The sequence below is a fragment of the Xiphophorus couchianus genome, chromosome 10 (assembly GCF_001444195.1).
Source record: "Xiphophorus couchianus chromosome 10, X_couchianus-1.0, whole genome shotgun sequence".
Taxonomy (NCBI): domain Eukaryota; kingdom Metazoa; phylum Chordata; class Actinopteri; order Cyprinodontiformes; family Poeciliidae; genus Xiphophorus; species Xiphophorus couchianus.
Window position 1 is genome coordinate 12,248,187 of NC_040237.1, and position 16,768 is coordinate 12,264,954.

Here is a 16,768-nt window from a genome sequence, read left to right on the forward strand (position 1 = left end):
TATTTCTGGACACCGTTTGCTGCATGTTTATGCAAATCAATCATGTGCGCCACTGAAGTAATTGTAAGGTTTTCAAAGAATGAAAAAAGACCAAAAAAAAAATCAATTTTTTTTAGGGCAGGTCTCACAAGTGCAAGTCCTTGAGGGTTAGGTTTTTGCAACTTTTAGATGTGTCACTACTCCAACACACCTGACTCAAAAGTTAGCTTATTAACTAACTGGTAGCTTGGTAGAAATATGCTGCTTGCTAGGGAGGCATTAAGACATTTGAGTTTTATTGATAAATGTCAGAATAAACTGAAGCTGGTTAAAGCTTCACTCCATAACCTGAGACACTAAAGCAAGAAAGGCATATTTTTCAAAATAAAGATGATTTACTGAAAGGGTACTAAAGGTAAAAAAAAAAAAAATCAAGCTGGGAAGGGCTAAAAAATGATTTCTAAACCATCTGAAATCCTTTGTGTTAAAGACAAAACAAATAATTCAAAAGTGAAAGATTTTTAATACAGCTGCAAATCTTCCCAAGACTGGACATCGCAGCAAATTTATCTCTAAGTCAGAGAGTTCAATTGCTCAAAGAAATTACAAAGAGCTCCATCTCAAACTCAAAACTGAAATGTTTTTTTTTTCTTTGCACCAACTTTTAGAAAAATGACTCTAATTTGTTACAGCTCATTTTATGAGCTTGAGCAATTAGAGCTTGAGCAAAACTCATAATTCTGATTAAATCAGAGTTACAGCTTGAGCAAAACTCATAAAATGAGCTGTAACAAATTAGAGTCATTTTTTTCAGTGCAGTATCAGTGCTGTCGATGGCGTTTGGTGTTGATTTAGCAGCGGACAGCTTGATAAGAAGCCAGACGCAAGCAGAACTGGATGATTCAAAAAGACGCTGGAAGTTGTTGTGGAGTCAGAAAATGTGTTTTGGCACGAGAACGCTGGCTTTGCCAACATGATGCCACTTAGCTGGTTAGTGATTAAAGTGAAGTGGCGTTTCAGTTATCACACTTAAGAGTAATGTGCTGCTTCGTACATCAGACTCTGCTGCGACAAATCACAACCCCTGGGTAATAAAGTGGAACAGAATGATAACATCTCAAAGTAGAAACAGACATTGTTTTTCTGAGCTGGGAAACTGACTTAAAACATAAAGCTAAAAAAATAAATAAAAATCATCCCATTCTTTAAAAAAAATGTCAAATATTATTTTATACGTTTAGCTTTTTAGTAGATAAAAAAATTCCTTATTTTGCCCTTTTATCCAACAGGACTTGTGTTCATGCATTTAGACTTATTACCACTAGAGGGCCACTTTATTATTTGCAACTTGAAATAAAAATCCACAAAACTTCATTAATTTATTTTATAGATTTTTTAATGAACTTTATAATTAATATATGTGTTTTAGTTCAATCTAACTCAAACTGCTTGCAGTAGGAAAAAAAAAAAAATCATACCACTGTATATTTTCTAGTTGGGGCGTAATAAATGTTTAATTTAGCTATACTTTCTCAAAACAGACAGGAGAAATAGACTCCGAGGAGCTTAACATTCATGGAGGTTGGATCTTGAGCTGCCAAAGGGCTGCAAGGGGCCCCAGTTTACCTCCCGTTCCCCCCGAGCTGCACTCATTATTAATTAAACCTGTTGAAATTTAAGGCTCTCGCAGCTGCAGCCACGAGGAGAAATATAAACTTCACCTCAATTCCCTCAGCATGTCTTTGACAGCTGGAACCAGATTCCTCACTAATTGAAGGCGCCTGAATGACTGCAATTTCCAAACCCGGTGATTGATCGATCAAGCCTGGAAGCTGGACGGCGTTCTCTTGTTGCAGAGCCAGGAAGGCCCTAAAAATCCATTGCCAGTTTTTCCGCTGCGGAGATTAGTTTGTTTGGAAACTCCGTGAAAGGAATGAGCAAACGCAGGGTGAGGGGAATTCTGCCACAGAGGCGAGAATTTCTTAACTGCGCTTGACAAATTTTCAAAACGTCTCACTCGAGCTTAGGCGTTTAAGTAAGTGTCTTGTTTAAAAGTGACAGTGGGAAGGAACAGGAGATGGACGATCCGAACTGTTGCTGTTGTAATGACATCTTCGCTCTTGTCTTTTGGAGTATAAGGAAGGAGCAATGTTGAAACAGGAGACGCTTAATTCAGAGTGTCAGACTTTTACAACCCAGTCCTCACCTGTGGTCAGGTTAGCGTCACGATTAAATAAGAAGCTCCTGGACCCAGATGGCTGAAATTAGCTTGTTTTTGTCCACAAGGCAGACACTTGGTTAGGCACAAAGTTTGCTCTGTAATGCAACGGCTACATTCTCCTACTGCTCTTCAATAATGCATTCTCTGTAGTTATTGCTGACATTAACTTTATGCCCTCTCTCTGGAGGGGGTCATTAACTGAGCTATTGCTGCCAATAACCTAATAGAGAAAACACTTGACTTCGCCTTTCTGTGTTTAACTTTGTCTCTATCGTAGGGAAAGCAACTGCAGGAGCAATTGTTGTTACCAACCACATGCACACTGTTATGTTCTTCATTCCATAGACTGTGCTGGTGTCTCAGACTTTGTGTTTAGCTGTATTTCTGTCCTAAATGCATCCTTTAAAGGGACTACTGAGGCTTTTTCCTTATTCTGTTTTTTTGTTTTAAATAGAAAGTGCTCCTGCAACCAGGGCTTCACGGTTTTTCTGTGAGGGTAACTAATCTCTCTTCTTAATCAGCCAATCGGCTGCAGCAAACTTCCTTTAGCATGCAGAACCATGCTAAAGGGGAGTTTTCTTTTCTGCTGTCGCTACATTCATGCTCAGCATAAGGGATTGCTGCTAAGTTTACAACTTTTGTTAGGTAGGAAACTTTTTTTAATGAGTTGTCATGAAAACTACAACTCGGAATTAGTTAAAATGTATATTTGTCTGTATGATTGGACTGTATATATTATTGCATGTGAACTATAACCTGTCTGTCATGAAAAGAGGCTTGAGATGGCATTATGAATGAAGGGCTAAACAAACAAACTTAATTGAATTGGTTTCTCCATCAGCAGTCCAAACACAGTCACTATAGTTCCCAATAATCACAATAATCACATTCAGTATGCGGAGGGTCCCTGCATGCTTCAGTCTCTCTCATGACTTTGATACTGCAGTGGTTCACTTTGATATGATTCTTAAAAGCATGCTCAGCTATTTTACACCAGAAATACTGGAGAATATAAACATTTCTCTTTCCTCGGATCATTTTCCAGAGGATCTCAAAACAGTGATAAAACCTCATAAAGATACTTAATGTTGATGCCAAAAAAAAAAAAAAAAGATAAACCCCATTTCAAACTTATCAACTATATAAACCCTTTTGGTTAGATGATGAAATACTTCAACATCTCCCACAGTATCTATACTGGTGGCCTACAACTTGTAGATTTTATCTCTTTATTTACATTTCACTGCTTGACCATAGTTCAGGGCAATCAATGAGTCAGTGTGTCCCAAATATCCATGAGTGGAAAGGACATATTTTTGTAAATTAAATATAGAAAAGACATAAATTTGTGGGTTTTTTTTCTAAAATATGATCGTCTATAATTTACTCTTGGCCCCCCAAATAAATGCCAGAGTTGGTTTATATATCTTGTTTGTGTTCCTCGAACAAAGTGAGACATTATTATATGTTTCAGGATAAGATAATAATTTTTTTTTATTTTACCCATGTTAGTATTTAATATCTCAACCTTTCCGTAAATAAGGTGTATAATTACCAAACCATGTCCTATGTGTGCATATTGTTTTTATAAATGTCTTTAAGATCTTACACGTCTTGTTTTATGACGGATAGCCACCAACGTCGTGGCGCATTAAGGCTACGAATAATTATATAATACATCAACTTCCTGCTTATGTAAATCTTGCAGAATACGGTGGGTCAAACCTCCTACGTGAAACGGAAACGGAACGTAGCAGCTGATTGGCTAAAGTTCGGCAGGTGAACGGCGACGTCATTTCAGCGTCTGGCTTAGAAACAATAGTTTAGGACTCAAAGATGGACTGCGTTTGAATTCTGGACAGGTTTACGGCAACATAAAGGTTCACAACGGCTCATGTGGATCAGAACCGGTGATGTAATTAAATTCTACGCTCCGGATGAACGGGAGGCGTCAAGTCGGGTGTTTCCGGTTTATTAAGCTCAATCAAAGATGTTGGTTGAAGGTAACGGAACCGAACAGAACCAAAAGGTTTGTCTCAAACAAGAAAGTGTTGGATTCTCAAGGCTCTGTTTGCGTAAACAGGCAAAAGAGTTTAATTTAACTTCATGTAAAAGAAAACGGCCTTTCGACGCTGTTGGCGCACCTGTTGCTAATTGATCTCTGATGAACGCGAATGTTTACTGCAGTCACTCAGAAAATTACAGGCTGTATAATGTTCAGATGTAATGAGCCTTTCAGAACATGAGCTGTACAAACAATCGTATCATATTTTAATCTTGTGAAGACTATCAGGCAAACATGTGTAGGAATTAATTAAATGTATTTGCTACATTAATTAAATGCAGCAAAATGTAACGTTTTGCTACATTTGTGTACCTGTGCTATTATTTATATCAATTTTTAAGCCATATCGTAAAGAAAAAAAAAACTGGTTTTACACTCCATATTTTAATTGCATTAACTACATATTAATGGTCATGTTTCCTTGTATTTCCCCCACCATTTACATATAAAATTACTTCCATAAAATTTGGAAGTGCAAAAGCTGATTGCGACCTTTGATTATTGAGAAAACTATGACGTTCATCCTTAAGGATTTAATGAAGAGTAATATTAAAAATGTATCTGGAATGCTGTGCTGCTCCGTTCAAATTAAGCACTCCACAAATACTCCTGAGATCAATGAATTATTATAAAAAATTAGTATTAAAAACTGTTTTGCTGGGTCAAAACGAAGTGAGAAGATATTTATATAGGAAAAAGTGGAGTTTAGTATCAAGTATGGAAGCTTGAGTGGCCTAAAAGTAAGACAGTAAAAGTAATAATTAATTTTTTGTATTATTATTGTTTTAAGGTAAGGGGAGAAGAACATTAGATGCTCCTGCTGTGAATGTTTACAATACAAAATTATTGACATGGCTTTTGTAAAAGCAGCTTATCTTATGTTATTCTGAATTACTGTTTTCTAATTTTGAGTTATTTGTTTTTATATTAAAGTGGACTAATACTCTCAGCAGATAAAGAGCAACAGCGTCTTGATGTTGTCTGTTATAAATACTGATGCCAGGATTAAAGAGCTCACATCATTCAAGTTGTTTCCTTCAAGTAATGATCATTTGTTCGATATACTTTGTGTGGTTTTTTTCGTCATTCACAGGAGGATTGCTCATGTCCCTGTAGTCATATTTTTTTAACAGAACAAAAAGACTCTAGCCTTCATATGATGTATTCATTTGCAATCAAAGTGTGACAGTCTGTGATTTATGATATGTTTAGTTTTCCTTATTTGTGTTTGTAGCTGTCCGTGTTCCTGCTTCGCTCAGGAAAAAATAAATAAAATGAAACCTCAATGTTTTGTTTTTCTGTTTTTTTCTTGACCCCTGAAGGATTATTTTTTCTCTACTTGTCCAGGTGCAATATTTGAGGAGAACGCAGTGCGGGACGATGAGGTGTTCCAGCTCGCCGTGTCCGACCTCAGTCTGAGTGATGACATCCTGCACAGCGAAAAGATCACGCATTCCATAAAGCTCATCGAGCCCAACAACCCTTTCCAGGCGGTGCAGGAAGGTAAGGACGCGACGACGACGTCTTGAAACATGGCGATTCTGACGCTTTTGTTTTAGGTGTGGTTTATTTTTGCAGTTTGGATGCGTTTACCTCTAGTTTGGTCATCTGTTGATTTCTTTTTTTTTTTTTTCCTGAAACATTCTTATGATGAAAGACCCTCATCTGAACCTCCTAAATGCTGTTTAAACTGGGTCAGCAGTCTGCTCTCAGAGTGTGCTTGTGGCTATTTGTTTCTTCTACACTTTCTCTTTACAAACGCTTCCTCTTTTGAGCGTTTGGAAACTCAAAAAACTTCACAAACTCAAATTAGATCTCTAATCTGAGTTTGTGAAGTGTCTGGGAAACCCTGAGCTTTCACCCGCTTGTAACCTTTCCACTTTAAACAGATTTATGATCACATCCCAGTAAGGCGAGAGATGTTGGGGATAAACAGATACTTGTGCTGTTCTGCATGCTGATGCTGTGGAATGCGCTGATTACAGTGTGAATGTTGAAGTGATTACAACTGTTGAAGAAAACTGAAGGGTTTTCATGCGTGCTCAAAGGAAGGTGATGCTGTTATCACAATTTAGCTCCACTAACTGCGTTTGCCACTATTATTGTGTATTTTTAGAAATGTTTCTTTGAGATTAAAAAAGCGCATGTCGTCAAAACCCATGGCCTGTTGGAGGAAAAAAATGTTTTTTAGAATAACTCGCACATAAACACGGTCTTACATTTAGTACCCGAACATATAAACCTAAGAATCCCCCCCTCCAGCTGAAAACCTAAGTGGCAAACATGAATTTTTCAGAAAGAAGACTTAGAGCTGTTCATCTTAAGCATTACTGACTTGGCACACTACAGCTAAGTTCTCTAAAGGTTTACTTTAAAGCATAAAGGTTGGTGCCTTAGGCGCTGCCACAGTTTTACATCCTACCTTTCAAAAAAATAAAATGGGAAACGTGTCTGTGTTCCCACATGATGTTGCACCTAAAGAAGCTGAAACCTTAAACTCAAAGACATGAAGGGATTAGTTACAAACTGTGGACAGGAGCTGAAAGAGATATAATTGGTTTGTCTCGTGTTGTTCTGTAAAGTTTAGGTTTTTCTTTAGGAGACAGCAACATGATTCATTGATTTGATATGAATGTATACTCACCAATTTTTACATTTAGCCACATTTTACAATAAGGATAAGAAAAATACTTGGTAAAAATTGTTGTGAGGTCCTGTTAGTCAAAATGTCTCATGACACATATCTTAGTTAGAAATGAATTTACCTCATAAAACCTGTTATTTATATTTACAAATTTTAAAATATGAACTTTTTGGATTTGCTGAAATCCAAACCAGGGCTGTTAAAATCTATATTTCACTATGATGGCTACTAAAAATAAACTCATTTCACAAAAAGACAATCGATACAAACTGACACATTCATTTTTGACAAAATAGTTGAATTTTTTCAGGAGCAGCGCTCAATAACAGAAACTCAGACCCTCCTTGCAGCAACTCATCTGACTAAAGTCGGGAGTAGGCCTGTCACAATAACAAATTTTGCTGGACGATAAATTGCTCCAGACGTTATCACAATAATCAATAATCAATGATCAATAATATTGTTGTTTTGAGACCATTTTTAAGTAATATAAGTGTAATAATGCAAGAACACATTCTCAAAGATCAATAAACTTTCAATTATAATGAACAATTAAACTGGAGACATTTTAAATATCCAAGATAAAAAAAATCAAAAGCCATGAATAAAATGAATTATGAAGTCTTTGTAAAGCAGCTTATAGCCCAAGTATCAAACTGAAGACTTTTATCATTCCGTTTTTAAAGAGAGGGAAAAAAGCGATAAACAATAAATTATGCCAATGAAAATTACAGAGTTTATTTATCATGCAATTAATTGATTTCTCGATTATTGGGACAGTTCATTTTTATTCTGTGGATTAGCGAAAATCCACAATGCATTTAAACCTGAGTGTATTCATGAGGAGCCAGTTCTTGTTTTTGTTTTGCGTCTTGGTTTTGGGTGCATTTTCCAGCTAACAGAGCGTCGTTCATACAATATTAAAGGATGAAAATGAACAGCATGATGAAAGGACTTAACTTTTCAGTTGCATTTTTCATACCTGTTGACATCTTTTGTAATTACAGTCAGAATTGAACAATTACTGGAGGTGAGAACACACTGAACTCTGAAACCTTAGCATGCTTGAGAAGTCTTTAAAGCCCCTTTTTTAAAGTCTCCCATGGAAACAGTGCACTTGCGATATGAATATTTCACTCAGGTTGATTTTTGATGTTTGGGAGAAAGTCTAAAATATTTATACCTGTAAGCTGAAGTTTACTTGGGGGGGAAGTTAAATTGTTTCTATGCTGAATACTCATTCTTTTTGGCTTAAATACATTTTTCTGCTAATTGAAGGAGAAAATGATGCTTTCATTCATATGAAAATTTGATTTGCAGGACATAAACAGAACACCAACGTTTTTACCACTCATCGACATAATTGCAAACTTATTAACATGCACTGAATTAAAGTGCATAAACATTAATAGAGATGCTTTTCTTCCTCTGCATTGTGGTAGCCGTGACGTGTCTGAATGTGTGGATGTGACCTGGTGTTTAAAAATAAACAGCAAAATAATCACTTACCTGCTGTAGTCATTAGCCATTTAAATTCTGCTCTTTTTTTTTTGCTTTGTTTGAGGGCATTTGATTAGCATCATGATGATGGGCTGTTAATGCCAGGGGATATTAGTAAGAATTTGTGGCAAATCCTGGTGCTTTTCTATGTACATTTTAACAAATTATTAAAGGATTTATTTGGGAAAAAAAGCATTTTGCTATTAAAGAAGTTCAAACTGACTTAATCAGCATTACATTTTTTTCCATTACAAGAAGATTTTATATTGTTAAGCGAAAATATGTCAATAAATGCTGCGGTATATTTAAATTATATATTTTTTGAAGCATTTATGCACTAAAATTACGTAACTCCTGGTGCACCGCCACCTAATCCACTTTCTTCCTGTTTAGCAGTTAAATTTGACGGCTGAACAACCACCACCATTAAACAGAGTAATGAACTTGATGTGCTACTTCATGCAGGTTAAATACCTGAACAGAGGGAGCATGAAAGATGAAACGGAGAGTGGCGGGAGTTAGTCCAGCAGTAAATGTCAGAGGGATGGGAAGCAGATGAAGCGACTGAAGAAAAAACAGGAGGGAGGAATACATGAAGAGATGAAAAAAACAAAAAACAAAGACGCAGACAAGGATGGAGGAAACGAATGGAAAATGAGACATCTCAGTGATTGTTTTATCAAATCATGGAGCTATGGGACGATGGGGAGATGGGTTTTTTTTCTGTGTGCTGATGATTATGACCCGGCTGCTTTCTTGGTTGGTTTGACCTTTCTCAAAGCTCCAGTGATCCGTGGTCCTGGGAGACTCCCACAGCCCGGGCTGTAGTGGATTATGGGTAATAAGAGAGGGATTCACATTCTGCTGTGTGTGTTTTTGGGCTGTTTATGTGTTCATGTGCAACTTGACTGAACTTTGTTGGCTTTCTTGATGTTGGCTTTCTGAATGTCTGTTTACTCTCATAAAACTTTGCTTGATATTTTGACAATTTTCTCAAGGAGATTTAAGTTGGTCTCTCCAGTTCTAATGGCAAGGTTATTTAAGATTCATACTGTTCAATATATATATATATATATATTTTATTTCAGAGTAAGCTGAACATTTGGTTTTGATCTTTTGATTTCAGTCAAGGCAAGTTTATTCATAAAAAGAATTCACATCAAAAACAAGACAATAGTAAAAATTAAAGCATCACATAAAAAGGTTAAAAAGCCAATTAAAAATCCACAACATGATGGAAAAGATAAAAGTAATTTTTGACCTTTATGCAAAAGCTGCAGTAAACAGTATGAAGTACCTAACAGCTAAACAGAGCTGACAGTCCTTCTGGTCCTGATCATATTAAATGAACTAGTCTAAGAGTGCATTCACACCAGTCTTTCTTAGTCTGCTCTAATCAAACTCTAGTTTGTTTATCTACAAAGTCTGGTTTGTTTGGGGAGGTGCGAATGTGCAATTTAACTCTAATGCTGACCAAAAAAGTGAGCCACTTAAAAACCTAGTTCTCAGTTTAATTAAAGTGAACTGTGGCACATGTTGAATGCATAAGTAAATGCCAAGCGGACCAGAGATGGCACCAAAAGCAGGACGTGGACAATAGTGCCAGGCATTTTGCATCAGCACAACCAAAACAAACGTGTGTGTGCGTCTAGTGCTAGCAGGAGATATGGCTCACAGTCTTTTGCCAATGAACGAAGACAAATCCTCCAATCGCAAAAATCTGTCACTTCATTTTTGTTTACATTTTGTAAAGATGGAAGTTATGCTCAGTGTTGTCTTCGAAGGTTTTTGTGTCATTTCCTTCTGTGGTTCTTGCTGCAGCGCCACCTCAGGCGACGTGGGTAAGCGAGTTGGTCAAAGGTTTTGGTTTGTTTGACACAGTGAGGTGTGAAAGGGAACCGCATGAACTTTCCAAATGTTGCTCTGTAGCTTCCCAGTCAAGCAGTCTACCAGATTATCAGGAGTGAAAACACCTTTAGAAAACAAGAGAGGTTTACATGGTTCATACCTGAGCACCAAATCTTTAATATCTTTATTTAATTTGATTTATTTGCTGAAGAGGGACTCTGCATTAATAAACATTTTGAACAACAGAAATATAAACGCACCCAACTATAGCAAAGGCTGATTTCCATTGTGTGTGTCCTTGCCAGATGGTACAGGCTTAATTATCTAAAACTATGGTTTTAGATTTTATTGTCGTAAACTAGGAGCTTTAGCAGCGATTTAAGGACTAGTGTGATGTGATGCATTTTCCTGGTGTCGGCTAAAACTCTGGCAGCAACATCCTGGATGAGCTGCAGCTGCCTTAATTTTCCAAGAATCATGTATAGACACCATTACAACAAAATAACCTGAAAATAAAAACTGATTTATTTGAACAAGTTATATTTTGATAACAAACTACTTTGATGTTTCCAGAAGACAAATTTAGTTTTACTTCTTCTCTAAGATAATTTAGTTGTGTTTCAAAATACGGAAATAAAATAAAAATTTTTCTGTAACCAAATTGAACCTGAAAACTAAGAAACATGCCAAATCGGGACTTATCTGCCCTTAATTAGAGATGAAGTATTATGGGGAAAAAGAAAATGGGGTCCAGAAAATATTTTTTTTGACTTTTAACTTTTTAAATTTTTTTTCCTTTTTTTTGTATTGTGTCTGAAATAGAATGCTCACAAATTATTTCGACTAATCTTTTGATGTGAAAAAGGGCCCAGAATCAACTGGTACATTATATCTTATTGAGGAAAAGTACTCAATTATTTGTATGGGAAATGTGCCAAATACACTTGTATGGTGCTTCCATGGCTGAGTGAAATAACCTGACTCTGTGACGGCCCCTCAGAAAAGGGACAAACTATCCGTCTTCCATTTCACAGTTTGTCACATCAGCTAAAACATTTTGCTTATGAGATCTGAGACACAGCCATTCATTTCCTGCTTAAAGAGCCCATCTCATTAACGCTGCCAGTATAACCGATGACTGCACAGTGTTTCTTCCTTCCACAATCCCGATTCTTTGTCATAATAGTAGCTGTTTGTTCGGATAGGAATAGCTCTTCATCCACACACTAACACATAGAATAGTTGAATGCAGTAAACAAACCTTCTGTTGAAAATCTCAGTGAAACCATCTGGCGGAGAAATCCGCCTGGATTACATGCCTGGAGTTCCCAACAAAGAGCCTGGGACTGCACATCTCTAATCCTTTTAACACGTATCAGCTGAATATTCTATAAAGATGCCCAGCTATACACTATTTGTTGTTTTTTGGGGGTTTTTTTCTTTTCACAGATGGTTTGGTTTTTTTAGTCGAGCAGTCTTGGCTTCCTGACCTGCCGTTTTGTAATTTGGATAATGTGATGAACTTTTTAACACTGCTCACTAATTCTTTAATTGGCTTTTCAATTCAAACAAATTAGCCTAATTGTCTTATTATGATCCTGTCCAGCTTAGCTCAATAATTGTATAATTAGAAGAGAAATTACTTGACCTGAGAAGTCTGAAAGGACTGTGTTGCTTAATTTGTTCCCCTTTTTTTCAATTTTTTGATTTCTTATTTCTATATGTGCTTTTGATTCTTATTATTCAGGTTTTTATAGTAATCCAAGATGCTTTATTTCTTATTTGTACTCAAAATTGGTCTTTTGTTTGAAAGAATTTATAGCCATGATCTCTCCTATCTGATAGTTATTTTAAACTTCAACAGTGTATGCTCATTGCTTTTTGTGTGCTACAGCGTTTGCCTTTATTTTGAAATTCTCAATCCGATCTAAAGTCTGGAGTTACAAACCAATTCCTTTCTCAATTTTGATTGTGAAACACAACCTAAAGTATTTCTGAAAATCTGCAATAGATTAAAATCTTTGGAGTATGGTTTCAAGTTTTGTAACGTTTTTTCAGTCAGGGTTATACGCACAGTGCGATGTGAGGTGCGATCTCGTCTTGTTTTCAGAGGAAAAAAACGCATAATAAAGTAAAATGAAGAAGAAAACCTGAATTATCATGAGTGCTAAATGCTAAACAAGCAGTTTTTTTTCAGTGTATGTGCACGGAGACGTGCATTCTGTGTTTGAGCGACAGCTCCTGCTGTTGGATCTTTGCAGACAAATTGGCCTCATCTGTCTCCCAGCAGCAGGTTTTTCCTCAGCCAGGACTGATCAGAATCAGATGTGAGGGGCAGGTGTGAGTCTGAATAAAATATTACCAAAGGTGGATTAAAAAAAAACAAACTCTTAGTCTCGTTCTCAGGATTGATGGAAATTGGAATTGGAAAGTTTTGATTCTTTTATTTGATGCCCATGTTGGTATCTTTCTCAATAGTCACAAATACCTCACTAATGAAAATATTTAGAAGAACTGCTTTGAAACAATGTACTTATTATAAAGTTGTTTTCCACATGCGGGCAGTGAAAGAATGAACCTTCAGGCTGAGAAATCCATTTTACATTTTTTTTGGTAAGGCTATTTCATGAGCAGCTCAGGGGTTTTTCTTTTGTTTATGTGAAAACGTAACACTTTTGAAGGATGCCAATTATGTGGCACTTGTTTTCATGACAAACCTCAAAACAATAGGAACAAACGTAGCTTCCCAATAATCAATAATACATGCAGAGTTAAAAACATCAATAACATTGATGTGACTCTTTCTGAATGTGGATTTACTTTTTATTTTGACTATAGTCTTCCTCGCTAGTTTACAGACTTAAATGTGACTTAAATTGGGAAAGAATGTGTTGAAATAATTACATTTTATTAGAATTTTGGGCTGAGTGATCCTTGAGGGAGTCTCTGCTACACTGTTTTGTTTATTCGACTAATGCTCTTGCATAATTGTTGTCTGGTTGGCTACTTTTAAGACATTCATATTACCTCTAGTTAGAAGAAAAATGATGGCTAAAACTAAAAGATTATTTTTAACCCAAATCTGGTTATTTTGGGCTTAAATGTACCTACATGCTGTGCACCTGTCATGTGCTTTAAAGGGAAGGTTTCTGCAGCTGTAAAACATCTTTCTTTTTAAATTAATTGGTATAGATAAAAACCTGGCATAAGTAGAAAAAAAAAAAGACGTGGGGTGACAAAAGTTTAGGATGCGATCAAAGAAAACAGAAGCAAACAGAATCTACTGGAAATAAAGTTAATAAATGGATACGTCTTTTATTTCAGGGAAGTCTTTCCCATCTTCAGCAAGAATCTCAGTAAAAAATGAAATTCAGACCTGGGCTGGAAAAATGTCAAGTGTGGATTTATGGACCTCAGACATTTTCCTCACAGATTTTAAACAATTGATAAGTGGAAATGGTGTGCAGTTTTAACAATGCAGATGCAAACTTATACATTTACACTTCAGGATATCTTCAGATTAATTTAGTGTCAAATATTTTATGAAAAATACGGAAAAAAGTTTTGGATTACCAGAAGGGCTTGCTGTTGCAGGAAGGGTAAACATAGCTGCACAAGGATATTCAACACCCTCTTGTTAGATACTGTATGTCCTCCATGTAAAACTTCATAATTGTTGTAGATTTTGGAATTTTTTTATGTTCTCCTGTAGCACATGAACTGGATCAAAACTGAACCACTATCAGAACTGGTCTGTGTTTATGTTGGACCCTCTGAGCTGCCGTAACGTTCTGTTGGTTGCATCTTGTTCCTGATGAATCTGTAGCTACAGAGAAGAAGAGCGTCCAAACGTTGTTCTCGCTGTGATGCTGCTAATCTGAGCTGTCTGTTCTCTCTGTGATCTTTGTTAATCTACACTAACAGCTCTGATGTTGCCTGGTTTCTTCTCCATACTGTGATCACTGCTGCCTTGGCTGCTGAATGTCAGTGATTCAACTTTCTAAGAAACTATGATCCCGCGGTCAGTTTCAGATTAAAACCTTTCTCTAATTTGAAGCAAAAAATTGTACTAATGCTTATTAATTAAACGTGTTCATGCAATTGAAATTAGCACAATTAGCACTTTCAACTCTAGAGCTCGTTGATTAAATCTCATTTGTCATGTTCCACGAAAAATTGCAGTTGGAGGTTAATCTGCCATCTTTTGATGTCTGTGGCCTGCTGTGTATAAAATCATGGGTAGTCTGTAATAAGTGCTCTGTAACAGCCTTATGCAACAAAAACTGAGATGACATGATCAGATCCAAAAAATTTTATATTTAAAAAAATTCTTCCTGATTATAAATGTGTTTAAAAATGGTCACCATTTCAAACCTGTAGAACATGGTCACTTTTATGTAACTCCAAATAATGAAAAAAAAATCCACTGGTCTTATTCATGCTCATCTAGAGATTGTTTCTGGGAAGTTAGAGAGTTAATTTACCTTTGCTGTCTGTATTTTTTCTTTTTCTTTGAGGATATAAATGTTGCTTTGTTTCTATGATTAATTTTCTTGCACATTTTAAAAGAAACTTTTAAAACTGCTTTGTTGCAGCTTAAGTTGCTGCTCTGATCCTCACTGGATGCACTCATGCTGGGATTTGAGCGATGAATCTGGTCGTCTCGTATCGCATTAATGATGTGAAAATGTTTTTTCTCTTCACTGTGAGCAAATTAAGAAACAAATGTGTGTTGTGATGTCTGTATGTCAAACATATAGACATTTTAGTCCCATTTATACTGATGATTTCATGGACAGTATGGGACATTACTACCGTGTTGAACACTTTCCTCCATTATTGCCTAGACTCCTGAATCACATTTTATTTGCTAACATCAAGACTTTTATGGATAAAACCTCTACATGTACCAAATCGGTTTTTAGCGTTTCGTCTAGCCAAAGATTTTCTCTTGCTTTTATGACCTAAACTCTGTGTTTTGACTATTGTATTACGTTTGGATAACATTGTGAAATGAAGAGGCGAGAGGAGTAAATATAGAAGACCGTGAAGACGAAGCCTCTGGCTGAGATGCAGCAGCTGTTTCATTACTTCCCAAGCCTAAAACAAACGCTTCTGTTTTGTGTTTTAGTTCAGACATTTTCATGCTGCTTTTTTTATTTTCATTTTAGACTTTAACCTCCAAAGCTTTTGAAACTGCCACTGCATTGGTTTGATTTGTTTTTTGTGCTCCAGTTAAACTACAAGTAATCACGAAAACAATTTAATCAAACAGCTATTATTGTTAAACGATTAGCCACATTTCTCTTGAGTAAAATACTGTATTCATACTCTTTTGATCTTTAAGTGCAATAAATGCAAAGTGTTTTTAAACTCGGGGTAATCATGCTAAATGGTTGTGATTTTTCCGTTGAAGATTAGAACTGTGGTGATTGCTTTCATACAACCATGCACTGCTCAAACTGCAATTACATGTCATTAGATTATACCTCCTGCTCCTCCCATGAATAATCAGAAAGACCGTTTTCTCTTTGCAAAAGCATCGAAACATTTAGTTATCTAATTGAAATTCACACAATCTTCAGTCCTTCTTTAATTGCTTTATGTTCTTGTTTCTGCATTCAAGATGTTTTGCTTAATGAAAAGCAGTGAAAGTACTGTCCTAGAAAATCTTTCCTATTTTAAATGGTGCTTTAGATGTCATTGCTGACAATCTGTGTATATCTTTTCAATTTGTGGTGTTATGGGTACGATGTAATTAAGCATTACAGTATCAGGATGAGCCATTTTTTAGTTTTATATTTAAGCATACGTTTGTTCAGACACCTGACATTTAAGTCATAGTCTTCTTATAGCAGAGCTTTTTCTTTCTGAAGCTTCACTGATGGGGACGGGTGAAGTTAGATGGCCATAACAAGTGAGTGTTTATTGATTTTATATGTCCAGATTGCTCCCTGCCGTCATCTTTTTCTTTAAAAGCATAAATCCTTCAAATCTATTGTTAATGATCAGTGATGATCTGCAGTGCAGCACTGATTCGAACATGATCAGCTTATTCATCGGCACAAACTTTGGCTTCATTTCCAAAAGCTATATGTTGCATTTTCTTGGTGGACGTCCACTTGTCGATATTTCATGAACGTAAAAATGCTGCTCAATCGAAGCGTAACGGGTTTGTAAGCCAAGGCTTTAAAATCGATCATAAATCCTCCTGTTGTGTGTAATGGGCTCCACTTTGATTCAGGCAATCTTTTTGTAAGAGAAAGCGACATGTTTACAACACCTAAACCTGCATTAATGTAATGAAAGTCTTCAAAGGAAACCTGGTCATTTCAGCAATATTTCTCCTGTCAATAAACCCTGAAAATTAGTGACACAGCAGTATGCTTCTTAGTATTTTGGTTTTGATGGATGTTGGAGCTATCCACTGATGCCTGTCTGTTTTTTTTTATTGCGCAATTTACCCAAAGTTTAAAGTGCTGCCTGTTGTGACCATAGCTTTTATTTTTTC

General features: G+C 36.2%; 1 protein-coding gene across 4 annotated transcripts in view; it reads left to right on the forward strand.

Moving 5' to 3' along the window:
- Positions 1-16,768, forward strand: part of grid1b (glutamate receptor, ionotropic, delta 1b) — a 461,341-nt gene that overhangs the window by 17,964 nt on the left and 426,609 nt on the right. For 2 of the 4 annotated variants that reach the window (XM_028029850.1, XM_028029852.1), the window contains exon 2: positions 5,613-5,768. In XM_028029850.1, the coding sequence (XP_027885651.1) occupies positions 5,613-5,768 (156 nt within the window). Of the gene's footprint in view, positions 1-3,963; positions 4,230-5,612; positions 5,769-16,768 lie in introns of those variants that run through there. The other 2 variants (XM_028029851.1, XM_028029853.1) reach the window with 2 other exon arrangements.